At 46.0% G+C, this 27,991-nt stretch overlaps 1 protein-coding gene and 1 non-coding gene across 2 annotated transcripts; one reads left to right on the top strand and one right to left on the bottom strand.

Moving 5' to 3' along the window:
• Positions 1-4,052: 4,052 nt before the first annotated feature.
• Positions 4,053-16,099, bottom strand: GM2A (ganglioside GM2 activator). Its single transcript, XM_012927654.2, has 4 exons — positions 15,926-16,099; positions 11,636-11,797; positions 5,418-5,600; positions 4,053-5,232 (listed from the first exon to the last, which is right to left on the bottom strand). Exons 1-4 carry the CDS (start codon positions 16,013-16,015, stop codon positions 5,077-5,079), a joined length of 591 nt encoding a protein of 196 aa, XP_012783108.2. The 5' UTR covers positions 16,016-16,099; the 3' UTR covers positions 4,053-5,076.
• LOC118760174 (U6 spliceosomal RNA) lies at positions 7,314-7,420 on the top strand. The gene has a single exon (XR_004996627.2). It is a non-coding gene; the product is annotated as a U6 spliceosomal RNA (small nuclear RNA).
• Positions 16,100-27,991: the final 11,892 nt, after the last annotated feature.

Here is a 27,991-nt window from a genome sequence, read left to right on the forward strand (position 1 = left end):
ACTTGGGCACCCACTTTTAGGTGCTTGTCTCCAGGCCTTCCTGAAGATGGAAGACTCCCAAAGTTCATGGTCTGGTCAGCACACACTCCTCCAAGCCTCTCACCGCTGCAATTGTTTTCTCTCGAGTGCCAGGGCTGCCCTTATAGCATCAGCTACGGAAACGTGTGTGCGCATTGGGAAAGGCAGATTCCAGTTATGATATTCTGGTGGAGCCACAAAACAAAACCAACACCGAGCAGTCACTTTGTCCAAACACCAGCTTTGCTGCTGATTTCTCCGGGGACAACAGGAAAGTCCCTCCAGAGTCTCTGTTTTAGTTGTCTGTGAAATGAAGCACTGGATTAATTAATTGGTCACTGATCATTTAATGATCTTTCAATAGAGAAAATAGAGAAATAGCGGGAGCTCTTCCATCTGCTGGTCCACAACAGTCGGGGTTAAGTCCACTTTCTGCTGCCTTCCCAGGCACATTAGCCAGAAACTGGTTTGGAAGTGGAATTGCTGGAACTCCAGTATGGCATGTGGGCATACCAAGCAGCAGCTTAATATGCAGCACCACAACACCTACCATCAGTGATATTCTAATGAAAGTAATGGCTCTTTCTTCCCCCACATTCATTATGTGTATTACTCACTAAATTTTGCAGTTTCAGGCATAATCACCAACTAGGAAATTAGCCCTGAGTTGCAAAATAACCAAGGGAAAAAGAATGCAAGAGGTTCTGCTTCTTCAGCCTTGAGCTAACTGAAAATGGTAAATGATAATCATCCCTGGCTATAAAATTCAGACAGAACAATGTACAGAATCAGATAAGGAAGTTAACCATCTCAGGAAATTCTGGCCACTGTGAAAGTGATGCAGAAGCACATGCTAATTGCGGCCAGCAACTTGAGATCACCGGGGCTCCAAAACTGGCCATTGTAGCAGAGGCCTTTCTGCAGAGCTCAGCTGTCACAGCCTGGGGAAGACCCTCTCCATCTCCCCCCAGCAGATCCAGACTCTGCAATAACACACCAAAGCTATACTGCTCACTCTCATAACTGTGTGTCTTCCTTCCTGTGTGGTAGGAGAGCAGACACATGTCTTTTGTTCTCAAAATAGAAACATTGCCCATATATTTTGAGACTTGAGACTTACAGAGAGTGGTGCCTTTGTTCCTTTCCAGTTGCCTGAGGTTGAGTGACTGAGGAAAAGACAGGTTTCCTTTAGCTGGCAGCTCTGGAGGCAGAAAAGGCCAAGTGCCTGGTGCAAAGCTTGGCTAGGCTTCTCGTCTGGGCCTCTGCTGGAAGGGCAAGTGGGTACATGCAGAAGAGAGAACAAGGGGCAGCCTCATAGCTGGATCCAGTCCTACCAGAGCTGCATGACTGACCTAATCATCCCTCAAAGGTCTCACTGTCTCTCAGCACTGTAACTTTGGGAACCACATTTCAGTATGTATGTGGAGGAGACAGACTGTCTCCAAATTATAGCATGCAGTAAAAATAAGTTTCTATGTAGCTTCACCTGGTTTTCATGAATGTTAACATTTTATATACCACAGTATAATTATCAAACCCAGGTAACTAATATTGGTGAAATTCTATTTCTGATCCTTTTTCTAATCCAGTAGCCGCATGAGGATCTCACAGTGCATGTATTCATCCTATTTCTTTATTCCTTCCCAGTCTCTGGCTGTACCTTCATCTTTCTTATTGCTTATGGCCTCGATATTTGTGAAGAGTACTGCTCCATTATTCTGTAGTGTCTCTGCATTTGAGTGTGATATTTTCTCATGATTATAAGATGATACATTCTTAAAGATTTATTTTTATTCATTTGACACATGATATTTAACAAAAATACCATAGTGATGCTATCATATCTCCCTCAGTGCATCCCATTAGGTAGTACACATCAGGATGTCTTGGTACTCATGATGTTAACAATCAGTTGGCTAAGATGATACGTACAGGTAATGTCCAGTAACTATTCTCCCTCTTACAATCAGGGACTGTCTTGTGAGATCTTGAAACGGCAAAGTCCTGCTTCGCATTGTACTTTTAGTATCCTTCTATGTTTCTTTGTAACAATTATCCAATGATGTTTACCTAATAGTGATTTTCTTTCTATCATTCCTTCTATGTTTAGTTGAAATTTTATTGTGCATGGAGTTCAATTGTGTGTATTTATCCAATGGATTTTATTCTGTTATTGGCCAACAGTCTTTCAGCATGCCTCCCGTGCTCTCATTGTATGATGTTAACTTCTACAATCCACCCGTCTTCTCTAGGTAACAAGAGCTTCTAGCTAATCTTTTCTTATTTGTTTTGAATACATGAGAGATACATGCATTTTCCCCCATATAGTCATTTACATTGTTTCCAATATTTTCAAGCACAGTGCTACAATAGATAGTCCTATGCTTGTGCATTTTTGTCTTACTGGAGGTGTGTCTTCAAAAGTAATTGCTACAAGTACGATGGTTGTCAAAGATTAAGTCACGCCAGATATAACAGGCATAAAAAGATTAACTGAGTTAGATTCCCTTGAAGCATGTAAATAGAAGCATAACTCTAAGGGATGGGCATTTGGCATATGCAACCCAACTCAGTGTGCCTGGGTTCAAAGTTCCCCTCTGACTTCTGACTCCAGACCCTGAGAGGAAGAGGGGTGGCAGTTTTATTGGGTACTGATGAATTCCCATCTAGCAGGATCTTAGAAGTCTACAATCCCACAGGACAATATTTTGCTATGGCCTTGCCTGAAAAGGCCATATTGTACTATTTATTTTTCACCTGCCCAAAAGGTGATAAATGGTATCCTAATACCATTTCAATTTGTATTTCTATAACGTGAATTTGAACATCTTTTCACATTTAAGAATCATTTTTCTATCTTTATGACATAAAGTGTAGTCTTTTCCTCATTTTTCTATTGGATTCTGGTCCTTGGTCATTTTTAATGCTTTATGTAGTAGAAATATCAATTCTTTTGTTTATGATATATGTAGCAAATATCTTTTCCCAGTCGTTTTAACTTGGTAGGTTTTTTTTTTTTTGCCAGATTTATCTTTTATTGCTGTATCTTAGTGTTTGTATGATTTCATTTTCTTACATTCAGATCTTGGATCCCTTTGGAGTTCACAGTGCTTATAGTGATGGTTCAAGTAATTGGTTTTCTGACACCCATGTGGAAGATCTGATTAAGTACCTAGTTCCCGGCTTTGGTCCTAGCTATTGCAAGGATTTGGGACACGAATCAGTAGATAGGAGCTTCAACCTCCCCCCCCCCAAAAAAAACCTCCAAATTAGCTATTAAAAAAAATAACCATGAGAAAAAGACTAGAAGATCCAACATAGGAGGGAAAGGCTGGGTAATTCTGAGGGGACAACAAAACAGCATTCCAAAGAGCCACTCTGCACGGTGATTAACAGGACAAAGCAGAGGTACTATGAAGCTTGTGGAATGTAAAAGTTCATTCCTAGGCCTGTATCAGCTCCCCTGTACACCTCGAAGGCCCTTCAAACAACTGCAGCAAGCAACCCCTAGGTGTGGGAAATGCAACATGAATCAAGACAAAGGAACACTTTTTAGCAAGTACAAAAGGTTTATTTGCTATTTCAGGCTTCAAATTCCCTCCTCCCACCCCCTACAGCAGAATGTGCAGCTGGGTCACGGTTTAGCAAGTCATTGTGGTGCAACGTGGTGGTGGCCAACACAGGCACCTGCCATGCATCAGTCCCCTTCACTGCTCTGCAAAGCAGCTGTGGGGCACAGGGGTGGCCCACTCTGCAGCTGCTGCTCCACTCCCCAGTGGATGTCTGAGAGCAAGCAGCCCTGCAACCCCTGAAGGTTGCAGCTCTGGGAGGCAGCCCAGACCTCCCCAGCACTGGAAGCGCCTTGTCCTTGGGGCCAGACAGGTTTGGTCCTCTGAGGGGAGAAACAGTGCCAGAAGTTTTGCCTTAACATTAAACAACAAGGCCATACATGGTCTTAGATCAGAGGCTGCAAACTGGCCACCCAGGAGTTTATCCATTTGGCCCCTATGGCTATAAATTACTTTTTTAGAAAAAAAATAATTAGTTGCTGATATTGTAAACTGTAATATAAAATTTCCTATAAAAATCTGGATTCTGGGCCTTTCCAGGTACAAAAAAAAGTGACTGAGAGGATCTGGCAATACAGATTGGGCACACAATGTTCTTCCATGGCACTAAGTGGAGCTGGAGAGCAAGTGTTCTCCATGAACTGGATGTGCTGCCCGTGGCCCCAGCTGGAGATTGGGCCTCAGCTGCCTTTATCAGGACATACATACCACTACGTTGTAAACTGTGTAACAACAATCTGTCCTTTCCAATGTTGTTATCTTTGTCCCAAAAAGGAGAAACGGAGGTCATGAATCAATACTGCATGTTTCCGGTGGTCCTTGCCATTCATATCTGTCCCTTACTTGTGTTTGTAATGACCTCAAACATCAAACACTCCCAACTGTTATCTCCCCTAAGGGTCTCCCCACCACACGTGCCCTGCCTCTCCAGCAGACACCACACCCAATGTTAACTGGACAAAATGAGAAAGAGATTAATCACAGAAAGTAAGTGAGCGATAAACTAAGATGAATTACTTTAGTATCTCGATTGTAAGATTGGTTTAGAGTAGAATGCAAAATGCTAATACGCTCTCTCTGCTTTAAAGTTAGTGACTCAAAAAAAAAAAAAAGTCATGAAGTTATTTAAGGGGATCAACGCTGAGTCAGTGTGAACTTGTGTTTCCTCAGATACTTGAGTTCCCAGCTCGAGATGGCTTTGGAAACGAAGGAGGCTTTTAGAAAGCCACAGGGTCAGAACCCTGAGGCAACCAGCTCCACAAATGTTCTGGGTGACCAAGAATGAATGACCCATCATGTCCTCCTCTGGTCAGGGTGGTCTGTGCCACATCTAAGTAGCACAACATGATTTTCAGTGAGGGGAGTGCAATCACTGCAGAAAGGGGCTTAAAAACAGGGCAGAGAGTTGGAAAACAGGCTTGGCAAACACGAGACCGAGGTAGAGAGACCCCCTTCCTCAGCCCTTTCCGTGCAATGTGGCTGTGCTACACTATTTGCCCTTAACGGAGGCAGAGACCTTGACGCAGGCCAGATGCTCCCCACCGCTGCTCAGGATGCCTTGGATGCGGTAGTTGCCACTGCTGAGCCAGCTGGGCATCTCCAGGTCGGGCACAGTGAACTCACTCACTGGCAGGGAGTAGGTGCCCTGTGGGAAAGCCAGAGGGCCGTGGGTCAGCTGGAGCCAAGCGAGGGGCCCTCTTTCCAGTAACTATCTCTAGGAGGAGCCCTGAGCCACCCATCCTATTCTAAGGTCAGAGATGCTTCTCTACAACCTCCCTCTTTCTTCCCAGGGCCCCAGGGAAATGCTCCTCCCCCTACTGGAGTACTCACTTCTTTGAAGGGGCAGTGGCAGGGAAGCCCGTAGGTGTGCAGGGGCTCTGGGCATAACTGCCCAGGGGGAATGAGTGTATCCAGCATATTGCAGATGTCATCATAGGTACAGCTGCCCAGCTGCTCCACACAGGGGACCTTGATCCAGAAGCCTGCCACTTCCTTCTCCACAGTCAATGTCACCTGATGAGAAAGAGTTTGGAAAAAGTTTACACATGGTTGTTGCTTTATGGTTGTGTAGGTTTTTTTAAATTTATTTTTAAAATAAAAGCCCAGAGTGACAAAGAAAAAAAAAAGAATCTTCCATCAGCTGGTTCACTCTTCTAATTCCCACAATTACCAGGTCCGGGCTAGGCTGAAATCAGCAACCTGGAACTTCATCCAGTCTCCTGTGTGAGAACAGACTCAAGTACTTGAGCCATTACTAATTTCCTCCATCACCACCAGGGGCATTAGCAGAGAGCTGGATGGGAAGCTGAGTAGCTGGAATTCATATGGGATACAGGCATTCATACCAAGCATCAGCTTCACCTGCTGTGCCACAATGCTTGCCTTAAGGGCAAACTCCAGGGCAAAACATAGGAGATCCTCTGCAGCTATAAAAGATCTGTAACCCCGTAAGATAATTTATTTGCATCTGCTTGAGGAGCAGAGCAATACAGAGAAAGATAGCTTCCATCCACTGGTTCACTCCCTAAAGGCTCATAAGGCTGGGCCAGGTCAAAGCCAGGAATTCATTCAGGTATCCCAGGAAGGTGGCAGGGGTCCAAGCACTTGAGCCATCACTGGCTATCTCACAAGCCAACTTGGCAGGAAGTTGGAATGGATGCGGAGCAGCCAGAACTCCACCGCAGGCACTCTGACACAGGATGCAAGCGCCCTGACCAACAGCTCAAACCTCTGCACAAGTCCCACCCCTGGGTTTTTCAGGTTTACCCATAAATACATGCAACTGAAACTAATTTGATTTTTTAAATCGAGGTGCATCTACTGATAATATACATTTTGTAGTAAAACTATAGTGTAAATGGGGCATTAGACAGTTTAAGCAGAGTATCTTTCAGGCAAAAATCATGCTATTGCATATAAAACATAACTAGAAAATTCATTGTTCACAAAAGCACATCACAACATTTTTTTAAGGTGCAGATAAAGGGTTAAATCCACCCTTGGGTTTGACACTGAGTACTGTGTATAGCATTTCTCCCTTGAACCACTACTCTTGTTAATATGTGCATTTCAAATCATTGACTCAGACTAGCAATGAATTGATATTTTATTATAGAAACAATTTATTTTTATATATTTATTTCTAATATAAATATATTTAATTATTATATAAGCAATCTGTTTTACAATAAATTAACAAGTTCTTACATTAAAACTGCCTAAATCTTTACTGAAGATATTGAACTTCTGTATCATTCATACTATAAATGAAATTTAACCTTCTACGTCCAACTTTATTTTTCCATTCAAGAGTCAGATTTGTAAGAATCACACAATGTTAATATCAGAATGAGGGCTGGCCTTGTGGCGCAATGGGTTAAGTCACCAGTTCCAACACTGGCATTACATATCTTCGTGTGGGTTCAAGTACCAGTTTGAGTCCCAGTTGCTTTGTCTCCAATCCAGCTTCCTGTTAATGTACCTGTTAAGGTGATAGGACAGCCCAAGTGTTTAGGTCTTTGCCACCTCTGTTGAAGACTTGCATGGAGTTCTTGGCTCCTGGCTTTGGCCTGGGGCTATGGCACCATTTGGAGAATCAACCAGTGGATGGAAAATCTCTCCTGTCTCTCTGTCTCTGTCTGTGTCTCCTCCTAGCAACCCCTACCCCCTGGCACTCTACCTATAAAATAAACAAATTTTAAATAAAAATAAATACCAAGTGGCAGAGGGCTTACTTCAACAGCACATACACTAAAATTGGAATAGGACAAAGACGATTAGGTTGGCACCTGTACAAGCATGACACACAAACTCGTGAAATGTTCCATGTTTTTGGAGGTCATTACATTAAGTAATGTAAGCCAAGCGTACAAAGACAAATGTCTCACTCATATGGATTCTGAAAAATAAGTGATCTCATAGAAGTTAAAAATATAATACTGGTTATCAGAAGCTGGAGAAGGAAGTGGGGAGGGAGAAGTAGGGAAAAACTAGTTGATGCAAACTAGGTTATAGCTAATTCTACTGCATATCAAGATAACTATAACTACTATTAATATGTTGTATATATATTTTTAAAAACCTAGAAAATAGGATTTTAGATGTTTTCACTATAAAGTAATGTTAGGCACTAAAAAAGAGAAATATAATTACCTTGATTGGATATTATATAATGTATACATGAAATAAAACAGCATATAATACCCAACATGTACAGTTTTTATATGCTTGCTAAAAATTGAATAAAAACATGTTACAATAGTAGTATGTAAATTGAAGAACTCTAGTGAATTCAACAAAAAAGCTTAATCATGAGGTCTATAAAGATACTCTGATCCAGAACCTGAAATATTCTGGTACATAAATGACACTACACAGGCAAACAGCCCAGTGTTATCCTTTTCTGAGCCTGTGACAAACATTAATTAATAACTGAATATGAATTCCTCCCCCTGCAACAGAACCACATGCACACACTGAGCTCTGTGCAAAATACCTTCCCTGCTTACTGATAAGCTCAGTTATTGCTCCCCAAAGTTACTCAGGTATTGCTCAAGAAAAACATATGAGGTAAAGGATAGGCTGAAGCCAGGCCTACAGGTGTTACAGGGACATGGATTCAAATCAGCAAGCTCCTAAACAATCAGGGAAAACTAGTGCCAGAATAGACACAAAGCAGGAATTGACTATAGGGCATAGAAACACATCAGAAAGTGGTGATAATACAAACTAGAGAGTAAAGGGCTGCAATAAAGTGCTTTGCAATGGATACGTAACTGTCCCTTGGTACCCAGGTTCAAGGAGCCCTGAATACTAAGATGCTCCAATATCCAAGTCTTTTACTCTATAAAATGGCATTGTGTTACACGTAACCTGTGCATGTCTTCCCATATATTCTAAGTCATCCCTAGGTAATTTGCAAAGCCTAACATGATGTAAATGATGCAGAAGTAGTTCTTACACTGCACTGTGTCGGAAATAATAACAATATAAAGAGCCTATGTATATTCAGTACAGGTACTTTAATGGAATATTTTCAATCTGCACTTGATTTACAGTGTGGGTGTGGAACAGCAGGGAGCGGAGTGGATAAAAAGCCTTTATTGTTCGCAAAGCAAATATGTAAAGGCACAGATTGAGTGGGTACAAACTGGTCACTCCCAAAGTAGCTTCAAAAGGCAAGTAAACTTTGACAATTCAGCTCACTAGAGGTAACATAAAAAACTGGCAGAGGGGCCTGGCACCATAGCCTAGCACCATAGCCTAGCAGCTAAAGTTCTCACCTTGCACGCACTAGGAGGATCCCATGTGCATGCTGATTCATGTCCAGGCTACTCCACGTCCCTTCCAGCCCCCTGCTTGTGGCCTGGGAAAGCAGTCAAGAATGGTCCAAAGCCTTGGAACCCTGCACTCCACGACAGACCCAGAGGAGTCTCCTGGCTCCTGGCTTTGGATCAGCCGAGTTCTGGATGTTGTGGCCGCTTGGGGAATAAGCCAGCAGATGGAGGATCTTTCTGTCTCTCCTTCTATCTGTTAATCTGTCTTTCCAACAAAAAATAAATAAATCTTCAAAAAGAAAAAAACAGCAAAGACTCTCAGAAAATACTCTGGGTCAACACACGTACAAAATAAAGGCCTGTTTCCTTATTGGCTAGGGAACAAGTGACTTTCAATATCTGGAGGCATTTTGGCAACATCTATCAAAGACTTAAAATTTTTACTTCTGGGCTGTGCATGGTAGCCTAATGGCTAACGTCCTAGCCTTGCATGCACTGGGATCCCATCTGGATGCCGGTTCATGTCCTGCAGGCTCTGCTTCCCACAGAAGATCTTCGTCTCTGTCTCTTCTCTCTATATATCTGCCTCTCCCATAAAAATAAATATTAAAAGTTTACTTCTAGGCCATCAGAAAAGTATAAAAGGATGCATTAGAAGGGTAAGTATAATTTCTGCAAAAGTGCTTATAAAAGCAAAAGATAAACAAAGAAAACACAGTACAACAAAGAAACACAGTACAAATCCAACAACAGCCATCACAGTACACTGAGAGACACATAGACAGTGCTGGGGCAAGTGAGAGCAGGGCAGGCACAGGAAACTCCACATCTGCCCAAGAACACAGCCAATCACAGGCAAAGGAGGTGCCACGTCACCGAGAGGTCAATGCCCACAGACACTTTTGTTGTGCAAACTTTGCCGGATGGAGCACAAGCCACCATAGCCAGAAGACTCTGCCAACTTCTCGGTTTTCCAAGAGCTGCTCAGAGAGCAGGGAGACCCTGGCTACTACAGAGATAGGAAGAGACAGAGACCTGACAAAGGGAGACAAGGCTCCTTATGAAAGAGGCAGAAGAACCTCGATCCCTTCCAAAGGGGAAATGAAAGTGAACTGCAAAGATTCTAGGCACCCGAAGGACATCCTTAAGACCTTTTTTTTCTGGTTCTACTCTGAATATTGCCTCCAAATTAAGAGAAAAACAGCCCTGTCTCAAATCCCCTCCCCACTCCAGTCCACACACTGGTGACACTGCAGAGAAACTGGACATGAGGCAGAATACTAATACTGCTGCCTATGACCAGCAGCCTCAGGTAAAACAGGCTGCTTGGCCGAAGGAAAATACAAAGAGAGCGCTGCCCAGAGAGCTAAAGGCAAGCCTGATGCAGCAAGCAAGGGGGTCCCCAAGGCCAAAAACCAGAGCAAGAAAAAGAAGGAAGACGAGGAGGATGAAGAGGATGAACGAGACCAGGATGAAGATGAAGATGATGAAAAATAAGATGGTTCTAGCACATATACTCTTTTCAAAGAACAAAAGGGAAATATACAGCTGTGTCAAATTTGCTTTTAAACTCTACAATATTCTTCTTGTTTTGTTGTTGTCATTTTGCTTTTTGTTTTGTTTTGTTTCAGTATAGGTAACACGCTCCTGAATGTGTCTGGACAGCCTTGTCCTGGTGGTATTTTCAACTAGCAATGGAGCATATCTTATTGTCTCCATCTCTCTGTCACTTAGCCTTTCAAATAGACGAAAATAAATAAACATTCACTTTTTAATGACTAGGTAAATTAAGGACAAATGCCATGGAAGGAACATGGAACGTATGACCATAAAAAGTCTAATAGCGGGCCAGGCGCAATAGCATAGCTGTTAAAGTCCTCGCCTTGAATGCGCCCGGGATCCCATATGGTTGCCGGTTCTAATCCCGGCCGACCTGCTTCCCATCCAGCTCCCTGCTTGTGGCCTGGAAAAGCAGTCGAGGATGGCTTTGGGACCCTGCACTCTCATGAGAGACCTGGAAGAGGCTCCTGCTCCAGATTGGCTCAGCTCCAGCTGTTGCAGCCCCTTGGGGAGTGAATCATCGGACAGAAGATATTTCTCTCTGTCTCTCCTCCTCTCCAAATAAAAGTAAATAAATCTTTTTAAAAAAAGTCTAATAGTAGGTGTCAAAAGATAATTACACTAGCATAAATATTTGTATATATGCTCACAAATGTATAAAAATATCTGATAGAATATATAAGTAGCTACCAATGACTATTTCTTGGAGACTGAGAGTATATGAGGACATTTACAAAGACCACTGCTGATTTCACATGTAGGCATTAAAAATAAACATACATGTTATGTGGTTACATGCTAACATGTATGTTTATTTTTAATTGCAAAGAACTCCCTAAAGGATGTTAAAAGTTCTGATCTGCACTTTATCAGGTTGCAAGATTTCAAGGGATTTACTTTTTTTGTTTTTTTTTGGGGGGGGGCGGGGATTTACTTCTTTTCTTCCTCTTTTAGCCAGTTGTGTTATCTACAACTAAATATTGCTGGTGAATTGCTGTGTCTATTCTATAATTAGCAAGCCCCACTACCTGATGAGAGCTGAGTCACAGATATCAGCCCTCCTCAGGAAGTTAGGGGCTGGTAAGAGAGATTCTTTTCAGGCCTACGATCCTAAGCAAAGCACTGGACTGGGACTCCAGGATTTTAAACTTCTTCACAGTTCCCTAAAGCTATCCCAGGACATTGCTGGCTATCCCATCCCACCATGCTCACCTTCTGAGGAGACTTAAGTGGTACGCTGGTCCTGCCTTCAATACTGACGGTCACATTCCCAGGAATGACGATGGGGTCAGGCTCCAGCGTCAGGCTTTTGATCACCGCGGGGTCCTTGCCTTCATCACAGTTATCCCAGGAAAAGCGGCTGGGCTGGGTCATCTAAGAGCAGTCAACAACAAGGAAAGAGGAGAAAAGGTTAGGTGGACAAAAGGAACGAACGACCCCAGAGAAGAATCAATGGAAGGATTCAAAGCAATGCAACCTGACCAGGGCACCTCCTCTGTCCGAGCCTGCCAGGTAAAACTTGGGGTAGCATCATTTGATAGGTAGGACTAGAGTTCAAAGGCTCAAAGGCACGACAGAGCAAACCTCGAATCTCAAAGCAGGATGCTAACCCTGCCTGCCCTTGGCTGCCTCCCTGCTCCAGGCTCAGAAACCCAAAAGAGAGCAAGGTTCCAGTGGAGTCAGTACTGCAGCCATTGCCCGGAGAACTTCCCCCAGACCTCCAGACTCCATCCCTGGCCTCTCCAGCTGCATACAACCACTCTTTCTTCACTACCCAGCAGCCTGTCTACCTGTCTTGGTATACTCAACACCTCCTACACCAGGCAGGTTCTCTCCCACCTACTCATATCTTGTCTACCAAGGGACCACCAGCTCTGCCACCACCCACCCATGACCTGTGTTAGAAAAAAAAAAACTGTTAGTCCCAGTGTACCAAGTTGACATCTGGCTTCAAGATACCTATTAGCAACTAAATCAAGCAGCAATACCTGACCCCAGCTGGGCTAATGGATTCTCTCTGCCCCATTCTGGTAATAAGACAACAGCATGTATACTTGGCTCATAACACAATGCACAAGGTGTTGAGTCGGCTCACTAAATGGCATGAGACATCACAGCCTCCACTTCTTGCCATTAATTCCATGAGATTGCTTGCGTACCTGTAATGGACTTCCCCTTTACTTGAGCTTCTAGGAATGGGTTTCCATTCTGGGGAATGAAGAAGTCATGCCATGACTAAGAAAGGCAGGAGGGCAAGACAGGAAAGGATGAAGTAAATGCTTCCTTTCAAATTCATTTCTCAAATATCTATGGAGCAACAAGCCCTGGGCTAGGCATCATGTCCATGTTTGCAAACAATTAGACACAAGCCCTGCCCTGCCTTAGGGAGCTTACAGTTTAATGTAAATGAATCTCACCCACTACAATTTGCCCAGTGCCATACAGGACAGGGACAGATATTTAGGGTAACAAAGGACTCACTTGCAAAGATAGTGGGAGAAGTGAGACCACTTTAGGATGAGGAAGGAGCCATGTGAGAGCAGAAGGAACATTCCAGGCAGAGAGAACTAGGCCAAAGGCCTGAGATGGGAGGAAGCGAAGCTGCTCCAGGCACTTGCAGGCCACTGGCAGAGGAGAGCCCAGCTGAGGTGGCAGTCGCCAGTGCCAGAACCTCACAGGTTTGACTGAATTGCCGAGGCCCTAGGGACATGTAACAGGATGGTGTCCCTCATGGCAGTGCCTGGCTGTCTACCTCTGAGGTGAGACCCAGCTGTACAGTTCAGCAGAGGCTCATGGGGAAAGGTATGATGGGTTAGCAATGCCCACCAAGGGCCAGACCAGGAACCAAGAATTTGCCATGCCCATCTTAGGCCAACCTGTGGAAAGAGGTACAGCTCTAGAGGCAGACATTTGGGTACAAATCACAGAAGTGAGTTAAAATGACAGTTCAGCTGTTCTCATTAGCTGAGACCAGGGGCACGTTAACCACTTGTGGTTCAATGTTCTCTTTTACTAAGCACCAATAATTATAGTTTCTCATAAGGCTAATGGGGACAGTAAAAAGCCTGTATACGGAAGGTATAAACCATACTCCTTGAGAGTGCCAAGTTTATGAAAACACAAGGCAAGACTGACAAACTCATGGGCCACTGGCATTGGAGTTGTGACAGCAATGACAAGGAGGTATCCTAGACTAGACCCTGGAAGAACAAAAGGACAACAACAGAAAACTGGTGGTGGGATGGGAGTAGTAGCACAATAGGTGACACCACCAACTGGATACCTGCATTGTATGTCAGAGTGCTTGGCTCAAGTCCCAGCCTCTCTACTTCAGATCCAGTTTCCTGCTAATGTGCACTGTGGGAGGCAGCAAGTGAATGGTTGGAGCCCTGCCACTCACATGGGGTACACAGATGGTACTCCTGGCTGCAGCCTAGCGCAGCCTGGCAATGAGCAAATGGATGTAAGAGTCTTTCTTTCTCTTTCTTCCTTTTTCTTTCTTTCTCTCTTCCTTTCTTTTTATTGCTCTGCAATAGAAAGAATATTTTAAATAAATAAACCCTTTTTAAAATAAAAAAAATGGGGCTCACACCATGGGATAGTAAGCTAATCCTCGGCTCATGACATCCCATATGGGTGCCAGTTCATACCCTATATGCTCTACTTCCAATCCACCTCCCTTCTTATGGCCTGGAAAAGGAGTAGAGGATAGATAGTCCAAGTCATTAGGCCCTGAATCTATGTGAGAGACCCGGGAAGAAGCTCCTGGCTTCAGATTGTCTCAGCTCTGACCACTGCGGCCATTTGAGGAGTGAACTGGTAGATGGAGGATCTCTATTTCTGTGTCTCTCCTTCTCTCTCTGTAATTCTGCCTTTCAAATAAAAAATTAAAAATGAATTTTAATTTTATTTTTTAATGAAAATAACAACTGGTGAAACCCAACTAACATCTAGAGTTAATACTTACGTACTCATATTGAAGTCTTAGTCCTGACAAATGTACAATGATTAGGAGGCCAAGTGACTCCATGCTGTCTTTGCATCTTTTCTGTAAATCTTAAATTATTCCCAAATTTAAAGTTTATTAGGAAAAAAAGGGGGACACAGCTCAATGAACAGCACATAGCACACGTACAATAAGGGATATATCACAGTCTGTTAGGTATGTACTACACGTCAAGCCTACATCTAAACACTCCCCCCTATTAACTAACAGCACAGGCCAGAGTCGTGAGAAGAGCTCAAGCAAGAGAGGAACTGGAATTCAAGCACTAAACTGACACTTCCCTGCCTTCAAAGGCCCTGGTTTCAGGATTAGGACTCTAAATCACATGAGCCCAGAGAAGGCTACAGATGATTGCAGATAAGTATGGAAAGTTATGCTTCCTACATGAGTCTGGCTAGGTGCTGGGGGTCAAGGGAGGTGAGAGGGCCTCCAGAGTGCCTCAGAACCTGTCTGAAACTACCAACAGAAGTCCCTCCAATGTGGCATGGCATCCACAGCCAGGGCACTGAGCAGCAAGCTTGGCACCTCTATGCAAACCCCACTTCTCAGCAGAATGCCCTGCAGCCAAGAGAAGCAAGCTCAACCTACACTCAGGCCCTTGCCCCTTCATTCAATAGGTGAAATGCACCGGCCCCCTGTGCCCCTGGGCATGGTGAAGCTAAGCCCATTGGCTTGTATCACTGTATTCCTCAAGTCCAGAGCTTGTTACTTGGTGACAGCATCTCCCTTCACTCCCACCATCCAACAGTCAGGTGGGCAAGTGAGGAGACCAAGGTCCATAGGTTTCATGGAGTGGGACACAGCCAGGTCTCTCCACGTGGTTTCCAGCTCTTGCACAAGGCTTCCCAAGGCACAGCTGGAAGAGCTCCAGAGCCCACCTATATCTGCCTTCAGAGAAGGGTCCTCCTGCCCACAGCCGTGCAGCAAAGAGGTAATGGAAGCAAGCTTCCAGGCTGAGAAATAATAGCACTTCTGTTTCCTAGGGATCTGCCGCAATAGATGCTGCGGAACAAACAGGGAAGTGGAGGCAGCAGCGGGCAGGGAGCACTGGGGTCTCAGGGCTGGACCTTTGTCACTAGATGGGCAAGTGTAGACCCTCTGGCCTGCCTGGCGCCCAAACCCACGCATCCCCCAGGAGGCCTGGGGGCATGGGGCAGAGGAAGGGATGAAACAGTAGGCCTTATCCTGGAGAAACACGAAGTCCGGGCGTGGGAGGAGAGTAGGGAGGCAGAAGGATCTCTGGACCTAGGAACAGCCTTAGTTTTACGCTCCGAAACGGCAGAAATGAGATTTCCCCCTCCAGAAGAGTCAAGAGCAGAACCGGGCCTTGCAGCCCAGAATTAGTGGCTTCGGCGGGGTGAGGGCAGAGTAGGGGGAGCTGCAGTGCAGAGAAGCAACTCTGGAAAGAGCGCAGCCACCTCATACCCTTACTCCCAGCCGCACACAGCCCGCTCCGCCGAGACTCTCCACAAGTTCCTGAGGAAGGAAGCACTCACGTGGTTCTGGTGATGGAACACGGAGACAGCGGGGTCGATGAGAAGCAAGCCCAGGGCGATCAGGAGCGCAGCCTGCATCTGAGAGTGCATCGCGAAAGACGGTTCCGCGCAGCGCCAATTGCCAGGTCTTTGGTTCGGCGCCTTTAAACGCCTGCCTGCGCGGACGGTGCAGCACTGGGTATTGCTATGCAAAGCAGGGCCCAGCCACTTGCAGGGTCGCCCCGCCCCACCCGGGTAGGGATTGCGGAGCTGGAAGTAGGACGGACGTCTCCCGGTTCCGCCCCGCAGCTCGAGTCTTGCCCAGCTCTTCCCTCCCTCCCAGCCTGGGGGCCCAAGTCCTTTTGCAGGATCCAGGAGAAAAGGGCGGGGCTGAGCGGAGAGAGGGGCGGGACTGAACCAGGAGAGAGGCGGGGTCAGGGAGGCCAAAGGCGAAGCGACGCGCCAGGAAGGGGCGGGGCTGAGCGAAGAAAGGGGCGGGGCTGGCAGTCAGGGAGGGGCGGGGCTGAGCGCTTGAGAGAAGCGGGCGTAGTTTCTGAGCCTGCTTTGCAGCTGTGACCTCGTTCAGGACTTCTAGAAACCCACGAAATCAGTGTTTATTGTAACCAGGTCTTTCTTGACAAAGTTGTCACGTTCCCTGCTGACCTTAGCTTCCCCTTAACCCTGTGACGAATCACCAGTTTTTTTTTTTTAATAGTATTATAGTCATTCCAACAGCTAACAGTAAGTTCTGTCTTCTAAAAGAACCCCATTATTGTGGGGAGCCATGCAGTTGGGTCAGATGGCATGGGTGTGTGATGAGCACCCCTCCTCGGTTAGCAGGGCTACGAGGAGTTTCTGGCTGCGTGGCAGGGCCCGACAGAATGTCTCTGGTCACCTCATTGCTGCCTCACCCCATTGATGATGTTTCCTAGAATTCTCCTGAGGGTGGTGGTGTTGTTTTTCTGCTAATGAGAAGTGATTCCTGTAACTAGTATAACACCTTAAATTGATCAACCATGTTATGATAAAAACATCTTTAGCGACGTAAGGCTATGACACACAGCTAAAAGTATACAATAGTACAACTGAGCCCACAATGTCTCCAAACATCCTGTTATGTGTCCACCTTTGTCTTGAAGTTTCCCCTAATATAAGTAAAGTTTTCTGTAAGAAATGGCTTGATAGTATCTTGGAACAGATGGCAATCATGGAGGTACAAAGAGTTTGTTTACCATGCGCCTCAAACTGTTACAACACATGATAAGACGCATTTTAGTTTCTCATCACAGAAAACAGAAAGTATATGGGGCATCTTCTTAAGGGAAACAAATGTGAACCCCTCAAAATGGCACTTATATTTAGGGAAAGAAAACAGTTTGTAAAAACTTCTATCTTATATTGGCACTCATATTTAGGGAAAGAAAACAGTTTATAAAGATAAAAGAAAGTTTCTTGTAAAGGCCCTCTGTTTGTAGATTCGCTGAGTTGCCTTGATCCCTTTCACTGCCCTTTAACAAAAGAACAAAAAACAATTAAATCAACATTAAGAACAAAAACAATTGAATCAGCACTAGGTGAAGATGATGGTAATTAATGCATGATTTGATTATAAGATTTAGCAAAGAATATGTTCTATGCTTTTATAAAATCCTTTCATTTATGATTTTTAATTCTGTACTCTTAATATTTTAAGCAATATTAGTTTGTGTTTAGTAAAAATTGATTTTGAAAATAAGTAAACCGTAAAAATAAAAAAAAAATAAGTAAACCACTTGTCACTATGTAACCGCATGTGCTGCCAACCGTGGAGTTCCTGGCTTCAGCCAGGTGACTACAGGTTTGAATGAGTAATGGTTTGTTGTATATGTTTTCTTTGAAGCAAAATAATATTTTTTAGGATTGTTTTTGTATTCCCTTAACCATGAAGTAAAAATGAAACAATTGGATATTGTGCAAAAGCTTGTGATGATTTGTGTATAAATAAAGAAGGCAACTTTTCTGAGTTGTCCATTATGAGCATCATGCCATAGTGGTCCATGTCTTATCTCTTCTTATTATTGTCTCGCCGATCCACGCATCTTTTGCAAGCTCTTGAGTCAGCCGGAGCTGGCCTCCGGCACATTATTTTGCCCTATTTTAGCAATAGGAAATTAAGGACACGCAGAGAAATTAATTTTGCCAAGTTATCCAGCTGGGAAAAGACACAGCAAAGCTGAGATGACACACTCCATCAGCCAGGATTTCCTGGCTGAGGTTGTTTTGCTTTTTAAAGTGAATCACATTTGTTCCAAGTTTCTACTAGACTGTAAACACTGCAAGGGGTGTGACCAAGGACTTAAATCACTAATGTATGCCCAGCTTTGGGCTCCTAAGAGACACTGTGACTGTGAACAATGCATGAGCAGGATTTAAAATTCACCTAATCATTCTTTTTAAATAAATTTTTATTTTATAATTTAATTTTAGGTTTACCAAAAAATTACAAAAAAATAGTATGGAGCTCTTCCGATCTCCCCTGTTGCTCACATTAAAATAAGTACTGTTATCAAACCCAAATGCAATGCTTGTCACAAGAGAATCCAGTAATTCAGAGGACAAGGACTTGGGGCAAAGGGAGGAGGAAGTTTGTTCAGGCTGCTAGCAACCAAGGGAGGTGGCATGCTAATGTCTGGACTTCATCCAAGGAATCAAAACCACACAAGGAAATAGAGATTTGATTGCCTGACCGCAATCATGGAAAGGGTATGCATGGGGGCATGGGACATGGGAGGAGAGGGCCGCTGCCCAAAGGTCTCCAGCCTGGATGGGGGGCTGGGTGGCATCACCAGTGTTACTTCCATCTGGGGGGGTGGAAGTGGGGGGATGGGGAAGGGGTGTGTGCAATGAGCCCCATGCTGACTGAGGATCAGAAGAAATTCCGAGCTCTGTAATCCCATAAACTGTCAAGCGCTGATGCATCATCTAGGGGGACAAGGGCACCTGCAAGTAGGCTGACCCAAAGCCTGGGCTCTCAGAAGCACTCTGCTCCCCTCTAATTTTCCAGCCCAGGACAAATCCCGTTAGTCTCTTGGGAGACACATGCACTGCCTAAGAGAAGTTTAATTGGCGACTCCCACGGAAGAGTTTAATTGGGGGTGGGAAAATGAGACTCTTGTCCCTTTTTTGGATTTAAGGGCCTGGCTTCCAGGACAGGGAGCAGCACCTTATGGTTTCATAAACCCCCTTCATGGGCCCTTGACAAGTTTCCAAAGAATTCTATTAGCCGTTTAATTCACTCACTCGCCCGCTCACTCGATAAACACGTGCCAGGCAGAATGACACCAGCCGTCCGCGCTGCCTCCAAGATGCACAACAGAGTCCACCCACAACGGGTACTCCCACCCTGGCATCGCTGCAGGCGCAGCAGGCACTGCAAACCGCAGGGCTGGGTTACAACGTGCGAGGGCGCCGCCTGCCGCTCCCGGCGATGCAAGCATGTCACCAGCAGGGAGAGCCGCTGCCTAAGTTCGCCTTGGGCCGGACAAGTGCAGGAGCAGGACAAGTGCAGCGCCGATGGCTGGAAATGCAAACTTTGAAGTGACGCGATGGGATTTTTGAGAGTGGGCAGCTAACACACACACACACACCACCACCACCACCACCACCACCACTTCTGTTTGAGCTGAAAATGGGTCTGTGGTACCGATGCCTCCCGGAGATGGCAGATTTCTGGGGTCTAACCCCAAGAACGTCGGAGCATTTTCGCCCTTAAGCCGGCGGGTTCTGAGGAAGAAGGGACCGGCCGTATTTGTAAGGGCCGTTCGAGAAAAGGCCCTAAATGTCCCAACTCCTGAGCCAGGTCTCCCTGCCAGCCTTCCTGGGGTAGCCAGGGATGGGGCAGACCCTGTGCGTCTTGGAGAGATCTCGGCCGGAGCACTGGCCTTACCCAGGGGAGCCCTCGGGGAGGGGGTGATGGCTGGGGAGGTCGCCAGAGGGGGGAGGGGGTGGTGAACTGGAGTCTATTTTTAGCTGCCAGCGCGTGCCTGGAAGCCTTATTTAGACATCAGGCGACAGGGTGAGCCGCGGGCAGCAGGATAGCACCCCCTCCCCCGCCCTGGCCCGGGCTTTTTGGACAGAAGGGCTTTGGGCCGGCCCGCCCCTCATCGTCCCTCCAGGGGGCTTTGGGGCCCGCCATAAATAGCAACCCCTGCGGGCGTGGGCGCTGTCCCTGCTGACTCATCAGCTCCTCCACCTGCTGCCTGTCTGCCCTTGCCCCCACCACCACCACCACCCCCGCCACCGCTTTACCGCAAAGAAGTGGAAACTTTGGGAAGATCTCTGAGAAGCTAGGGTCAATCAGTCTACTGTGGAGCTGACAGTTGTGCAGGGCGGAGGAGCTGGGTTCCAAGCCCTGAGTGTCACCCTGGGCAAGAGCCGGGGGCGTCCACGTTAGGTATGATGGTCCATGTCATGTTTCATGGCCCTGACCAGTGCTGAAAAGTGAATGGGTGCTTACCATATTCTAATAAATCCTCAGTAAAAGATGGCAACAGCGGTTAGAGTTCTAAACAGACCCCAATCCATAATGGAATTGCTCATCCTCCCACAACTGGGAATGCAATCCTGGGAGATCTACTAACCCACTGAAGCCCTCCGATCTCAATCCAACTTCCAACTACCAAAAAATTTGTTCAACATATATTTGTTACAAGATCTGGAGCAATGACTCCAAAATTGCCAAAAACTCCTCTTCCAAACGCCAGGATCCCATATAGGGGCCGGTTCATGTCCCAGTTGCTCCGCTTCCCATCCAGCTCCCTATTTGTGGTCTGGGAACGCAGTGGAGGACGGCCCAAAGCCTTGGGATCCTGCACCCATGTGGGAGACCCGGAATTTACATTGTGTGCATTGCACAATGTAAATTAATAGCAATTCAAGGATCAAAATGAAAGTCTTTAATTACAAAGGAAGCCTTATTGCAATGTAATTGATATACCAGAAAAATGCACTTTGTTAAAGCACACAATTTGATGAAGTTGGACCACAGAAGAGGTCTTCAAAAAATTCTGGAAATGCATATTATTAATGAAAACTGCATATAAATTTCAATTTCTTGGGCCTGGAGGCGTGGCCTAGTGGCTAAAGTCCTCGCCTTGAATGTGCCGGGATCCCATGTGGGCGCTAATTCTAGTCCCAGCAGCCCCACTTCCCATCCAGCTCCCTGCTTGTGGCCTGGGAAAGCAGTTGAGGACGGCCCAAGGCCTTGGGTCTCTGCACCTGCGTGGGAGACCTGGAAGAGGTTCCAGGTTCCCAGCTCCGGATCGGCGCAGCACCGGCCGTTGCGGCCACTTGGGGATTGAATCATCAGACGGAAGATCTTCCTCTCTGTCTCTCCTCCTCTCTGTACATCTGACTTTGTAATTAAAAAAATGAATAGATCTTTAAAAAAAAATAAATTTCAACTTCTTGTACCTGAATATGCTTTTCTTAGACATTATTTATTTGAGACACAAAGTGACAAACAGGGTCCATCTGTTGATTCATTTCCCAAATGCTCACAGCGGCCAGGACTGGGCACTGAACCATAGTCATGAGCCAGGAACTCAATTCTGATCTCCCACAAAGAAGGCAGAAAAAAATGACTTGTGACATCATGGCTGCTTCGCAGAACCTGCATCCCAAGCAGCTGGAGTCAGAGGCCAAAATCAGGTACCACACCCAGATAGTGGCATTAACGGATGGAGGGCCTTAGCCACTAGGCCAAACCCCTGCCTCAGACTTACTTTAATCTCATGTCCCTAAGTCCCTGTATACATGCATAAGCCTGAGAAATCATCACCATTGTTGAGGAAACAGTCATATCTATCACCTGAAGTTTTGCTAGGCTCCTTCCTTCCTTGTTTTCCCTTTTTTATTTAATTTATTTTTTTGAAAGATTTATTCATTTTTATTACAAAGTTAGTTAGTTAGTTAGTCTCTTCAAGACCCTGCTTCCAATTCTTTTGGAATTACAGCTAGAAGTGTAACACTGGACCAGACGGTACTTCTAGGTCTGCTCCCTATTGTTTTCTGCAGTGGCTGTACCATTCTACAATTCTATTGGCAGTTCACAAAGATGAAATTCTCTGGAATCCCAATCCTTTATGAAACAACTTTTGCCTCTGAAAAGGGACCACACAGAAGATCCCTCCCAGTCCCAGTCAAAATGGAGCTGGGCGTTAGTTCCTGCATGGCCCCGCCCTCAGCAGATCTGGCACGCTTGATCAGTATCACTTCTGCTCACATGCCTTTGTGACAGGGCATTCACTCCCTCTCAAGCCAGTGCCCTAAATCTGACCCAACAGAAGTGCTTCCTTACTCCCAAAAGAGCTCAGATTCACCTTCTTGGGCACCATCTATGCACTGCTCCTAGCTTTCCAAGACATCTTGGAAGACAGCTCATCTTTAATGCACCTTATCTGAAGGTACCTTGAAGAAGAAAGGGGAAAGGAGGTGACCTGGATGCTCTAGCTCCTTCCAGCCCTGCCCCAGCTTCCAAGCCTGCACCCAGGGTCTGTGGCAAGCCACACTCCCACTGCAGCTGCTGCTTTAAGAAGTGCCACGAGGGCTGGTCCCCGCTACTGTCCTTGGATCCCGTCCAGGGCTCTGATTTAAAAGGTATTGCAACGTTTTTGAAAAACAAACATGTGTTGTAACCCAAGGCCCTGGTAACCACAACACTGCCGGCTGCTAGCTGCTGCACCTCCCTCCCAGGCTGAGTAGAGGAAGCGGTTCCCCGCCTACCTCAGACACCCTGCACTGAGTCTGTGGACCGTAGTTATCATATTATATAGCAGGCTGCAAGCTGGCAAGGGCAGGGCCTGAGCTGCACCTCAGGTTTCTGGTCCAGGGTGCTTGTTGGATCGACGCCAGCTCTCCCATGAGCCATTCCAGCGGAAGGGTGACAGTTCCCAGGGCTGCATTGTCTGTGCTTCCTCCCCTTGAACCTCGCTGTGACCTTGTAAAGCATTAATTTGACCATGTCACTCCCATTGCAGGTGAGATAAAATAAAAATGTCTTGGCCAGGCTCTCTATGTCTCCCTCACTCCCTAGGTTCACCCAACATCCCAGACCTCATGGACCCCAGGAATGCCACACTGCACTGCACCTGACTCTGCATGAAACACTGGCTCCACGTGGTTGACAAGAACCCACACTCAATCCACATAGCCCAGCCCAAACATCACATCCCTGACCTTCGCTTACCCCTTAGAATTAGTCACTCCTTCTGCTTCTGTGGTGTTTTTCCATGCTCCTCACACACAGTATTTGGCTACCTGAACCACCAGAGGAAATACAACCTCCTTCAAAGGTTTTGTTTAGATTGCATGGTAGTGTGTGTGTGTGTGTGTGTAAGAGAGACAGAGATCTTGCAACTGCTGCTTCACTCCCCAAATGCTTACAATAGCCAGGGCTGGAACAAGGCCAAAGCTAGCCAGCAACTCCATCTGGATCTCCCCAGGTGGGTGACAGGAACCCAAGTACTCGACTGCCATCATCCACTGCTCCCCAGACACACTGACAGGAAGCTGGGGTGGAAGCACAGAATAGTCTGGACTGGAATCAGGCACTGCAACAAGGGATGCAGATCCCCCAAGCCAGGGCTTAACACACTGTGCCACAAGGCTAGCCATAGGGAAGGATTTTACACTAACAACACCAAAATGTTTTCCAGTTTCTCTTGGACAACTGCAACATGTGTTAGTCTGTTTTCCTCTGCTGTAACTAAATGCCTGAGGCTCCGCACTTTGTAAAGATAAGAGGTTTCTTTAGCTCATAGTTGGGGTGGAAAGTCCTGGATCACTTTTTTACTCCTCTCTTTAGTATCTGGTAAGGGAGGGCCTCAAGCAGACAGCATCCAGCTAGACAGGATGCTGGTGAGATTTGGGGGACAGGCTCACTCTCTTCTAATCAATCACTTTTCCCTAAAACCACCCAGAGTCCTAAGGAACTACATCAGCCCCTTCTCTGGGTAGCATGCCTAATGACCTGACCATCTTGCACTTGGCCCCAACCTCTTAAAGGCTCCAGCTCCTCTCAGCACAGCTGCACTGAGGACCAAGCATCCAGTGCATGAACCCTTGCAGGACAAACCACAGCCCAACCATCACAGAAACTCAGGCTGGTCTAAGTCTACACTTTTCTTCCATCATTGATCCACTGCAGCAAATCCACCAGCTGCTTTTTAGATGAGTCCATGACTTCCGCCCCCCACTTCAAGCTAGCATCTTCCTATATGTTTTCCCACACAGCTCTGTAGGCATTTGGATTTTAAGCTACATACCCAGACCATACCTGTTACTTACAACTATTGTTCCACATCCTGTTAGAGAATGTTCCAGAAATTCCAATATTTTGGAAAACAGAATTATGTAAATAGAATCCCATCAGCACAAATATGCAGAAGGTACAGAATTCCTTTGCGAAATCGTGTGCTCCATCAGACCTGTTTCTATCACCTTCCAACTCTCCTTAAGGCTGCTAAATATGGGTATGGCTCTCTTACTGTAGTAGACCAAGGGCTGGGAAACCATATCCAGGGGAACTTTAGAATCTCCAAAGCAGGGAGTCCTGTAACCAGATGTGGGCTGGTGCAAGGCTTGCCTCAAAGAGATGAGGATGGGCCGGATACCACACAACAGTCCTGTCTAGGGTGTCTCAAACTCAGACAACACTGCTTGCCCACAGATGCACTGAGATTAGGTTTAATTCATTCCCTCATCTGCGGGTCCAATCGAAGACCACTGGACATGAGGAGGACACGAGAGGCTAAATCAGTGCCTCTTAAACACCAGCACATGTCTGAACTGTGAGTAGGCCTGGGAAGATGCAGATTGCTGAGCCCCACCCAAGAATTTCTAGTGAAGTTTTCTAACAGGTTCCCAAGAGGTGCTGATGCTGTTAATCCTTGGGCCACAATTGGAGAATCACTGATGGAAAGAAACGCTCTCCTATTCACTCCAGCAGCTAACAGCCCCAGAGCTCACTTGAGGAATTTAGGGGGCCGGGAACAGCTTTCCCAGAAAAGTATCCTCTGTGACGTCCTGCACCCCACCTGCCCCATATGACCATATGAGCTCTCCAGGGCCCATCTGAACCTGCCTGCACAGAGAAAACCTTCCCTGATGATGACCCATGGCAATGGCAGTAAAGTGAATCTAGCCATTTCTCTTGAGGCAGCCCCAAATCCCAAATCACAGTTCTTCCTGGAATAGGCAGGAATAGTGTCTTACTAATTAGCATTACTCACACTTAATACTCCTTCCCAAGGACTTACCCCTTAAATCAATTCACCACAATCCAAAACAGCCAGTGTTGCAATTCCATTCCCTGAGGGCGGGGCCACCACCCTCGGAGTGGTGAGACTCAATCGTGGGGCTGGGAGTCCTCCTGCCCAGCCCTCTCGCCCAGATTTGTGAATGGGGAAAGAGGGAAATCTTACAACACACCTCAAGATGGACTCCATCAGGAGCTTCAGGACATAGCAGTTCCAGCTTTTCTCTGATTTTTTTCTTTAAGTTATTCAAAAAGGAAACTATCGAAACTGACCTTTTAATCAAGTCTAGAAAAACCAGGGAGGGACCTTTCTCAACAGACCCTCAATTCTTCTGCCAGAACCTCAGCTGACTCTTCACACAGGATCCTTAAGAGGGAATTGTTGTTAACTAAATTCAGCATGATGAACCTTTTGTAGAGTTACAGAGAGGGAAAGAAAGTATGAGAGAGGGTACGGCGTGGTGGCCTAGCGGCTAAAATAACTCGCCTTGAACATGCCGGGCACTGGTTCTAATCCCGGCAACCCTGCTTCCCATCCAGCTCCCTGCTTGTGACCTGGAAAAGCAGTCGAGGACGGCCCAAAGCCTTGGGATCCTGTATCTGCGTGGGAGACCTGGAAGAGGTTCCTGGCTTCAGATCAGCACAGAACAGCCATTGCAGTCACTTGGGGAGTGAATCATCGGACGGAAGATCTTCCTCTCTGTCTCTCCTCCTCTCTGTATATCTGCCTTTGCAATAAAAATAAATAAATCTTAAAAAAAAAAAAAGGGAAAGTGTGAGAGAGATCCTGCATCTTCTGGTTCACTCCCCTAAGGGTCGTGACAGCAGGGCTGATTCAGGCGGAAATGAAGAGCCTGGAACTCAAACACTGGGTCATCTCCACTGAGTCCCAGACGCATTAGCAGGGAGATGGGTCCGGAGAGGAGCACCAGAGACTGTAACTTCAGTTCCTATGGGATGCTGTGTTGGAGTTGACAGCTTAACCCTGTGTGTATAATGTTGGCCCCTTGTATAACAAATCTTAAGGTGTGATTTGTGAATTGGTTAAAAAAAGACATTCTAAAGCTAGTGACAAGGTCAATAGCAGCAGCTTAAACAGATCCATCGTTCATTGTAATCTGTGGAAAAGTTTGGAAGTAACTGCCCAGAGCTGGTACAGGGGCTCCATAAAAGTCAAGTGTCTCACTATCATTTTGTGCAAGGTGATAAGATGGCTTCTGGGATTTACCCATCATGTCTGCGTTCCAGACAGGGAAAGCAGCAACTAAGTAGAGGGGAAAGCTTGCTTCTAGCCAGATTGTTCTATCAAAAGTATTCCTGGGGGTGGACTTTGGCACAGTGGCTAAGACGCCACTTTGGACACTCACATCTCATCTCAGAATCTTGTATTCAAGTCCCAGCTTGCATAACCTCCAGCATCTTGCTAATGTGCATCCAGGGAGGCAGCAGGTGATTGTTTAATTACTTAAATCCCTGCCACCCACATGGGATATTCAAATAGAGAGATCTGAGCTCCTAGATTTGACCTGGCCCAGCCCCAGCTATTGTGGGCATCTGGGACGTGGACCAGTGGCTGGAATATCTCTCTCCTTCTACCCAACTCCCTTCAAATACAATTACATATTTTTAACTTTTTAATATATTATCTGAAAAATATAATCACAGTCATGGCAGTCTCCCTTGTGCATCATGGCCTCCGTGCAAGGGATTCTGGGTCAGGAGAGTGATAGCCCAGTGCTCTGTAGTCCCATAGAATATGAGGACTCTGCAAGGAAGGGATAGAGAAGAATGGCAGGTGAGTTATGTAACTGGCAGTCTAGGCTGCAATCTGCTGCTACAGCCTGCGGTGAGGGGTGGGGAGACTTGGGTCCTTTAGGGAGGACACACAACACACACAACACACAAACAAGTGTAACTCAGAGGGGAATTGCCATGTGTGCCCAGACACGTAGAACCAGTGCTGCAAGGCCCTCAGGTGAGCGGGCACATGAGCTGCCCCTTGATATATAGGTGGAATGCTAGCCCACAGAAATGAGCATGAAGAAATTCAGCCTTGGCAGGGGATGCATGTCTAGGGACAGACAGTCTCAAATAGAAGCACCTGCCCAGGAGAGCTTGCAGGGCTAGAAAGATTTTTAGTTACTACTGAACTAGAGATTGTCTCCCTGGTATCTCCACATAGTTTCATTGTGTGGGCTGCAGGAGGGGGGCTGGGGTGCCTGGAATTCTGTGCAGACCTTGTCACACATGGGTCCATGGCACTTTACATGGCTATATGGCACTTTTTCTCACCCAAGAGTCTTGAGACAATTTCCATTGTCCTTTCCAGTCCTTCTCCCAAACAGCCCTCCCTATCGACTCGGTTACCTTTATTGCATAACTCTCCAGGCCCTGCCCTCTACTGCGATCTGACTCATGCTATCCCTCCCTGGTTTTCCTCTTCCCCTTAGGATGCAGAGAGAAAATCAGTGATTTCCCCTTGACTGGAAGTATGACCCACAGGCTGTATCATCACCTACAGGGAGATTGTGAAAATGGAATACATAGTCAGTATGCTCTGCTGAAAACTGCGGAAGCCAGCATCCAGTTCTATCCCACCCCTTGGGTGCAAATGTCTTTTGGATTTCCTATTCCTCCAGGAAGCTCCCCTTCTACCTTGCTCCCTTCTCTTTAATATCAATCCCTTCTAGTGAACCGCACAACTTGGCATTAGCTTTCTATAGCATATTGTATGGTTTACCACGTTTAATGTCAAAAACCAGGTCACAACTAATTGAAGAGCAAGAAAGCAA

Source organism: Ochotona princeps, chromosome 19 (assembly GCF_030435755.1).
Source record: "Ochotona princeps isolate mOchPri1 chromosome 19, mOchPri1.hap1, whole genome shotgun sequence".
NCBI classification, from domain to species: Eukaryota; Metazoa; Chordata; class Mammalia; order Lagomorpha; family Ochotonidae; genus Ochotona; species Ochotona princeps.

Coding starts and splice junctions, on each gene's coding strand:
- GM2A (XM_012927654.2), bottom strand. CDS start 16,015: ATGCACTCTCAGATGCAGGCTGCGCTCCTGATCGCCCTGGGCTTGCTT. Junction 11,798..15,925: donor TGTTCCATCACCAGAACCAC/GTGAGTGCTTCC, acceptor GACTGCTCTTAG/ATGACCCAGCCCAGCCGCTT. Junction 5,601..11,635: donor CACTTAAGTCTCCTCAGAAG/GTGAGCATGGTG, acceptor CTTTCTCATCAG/GTGACATTGACTGTGGAGAA.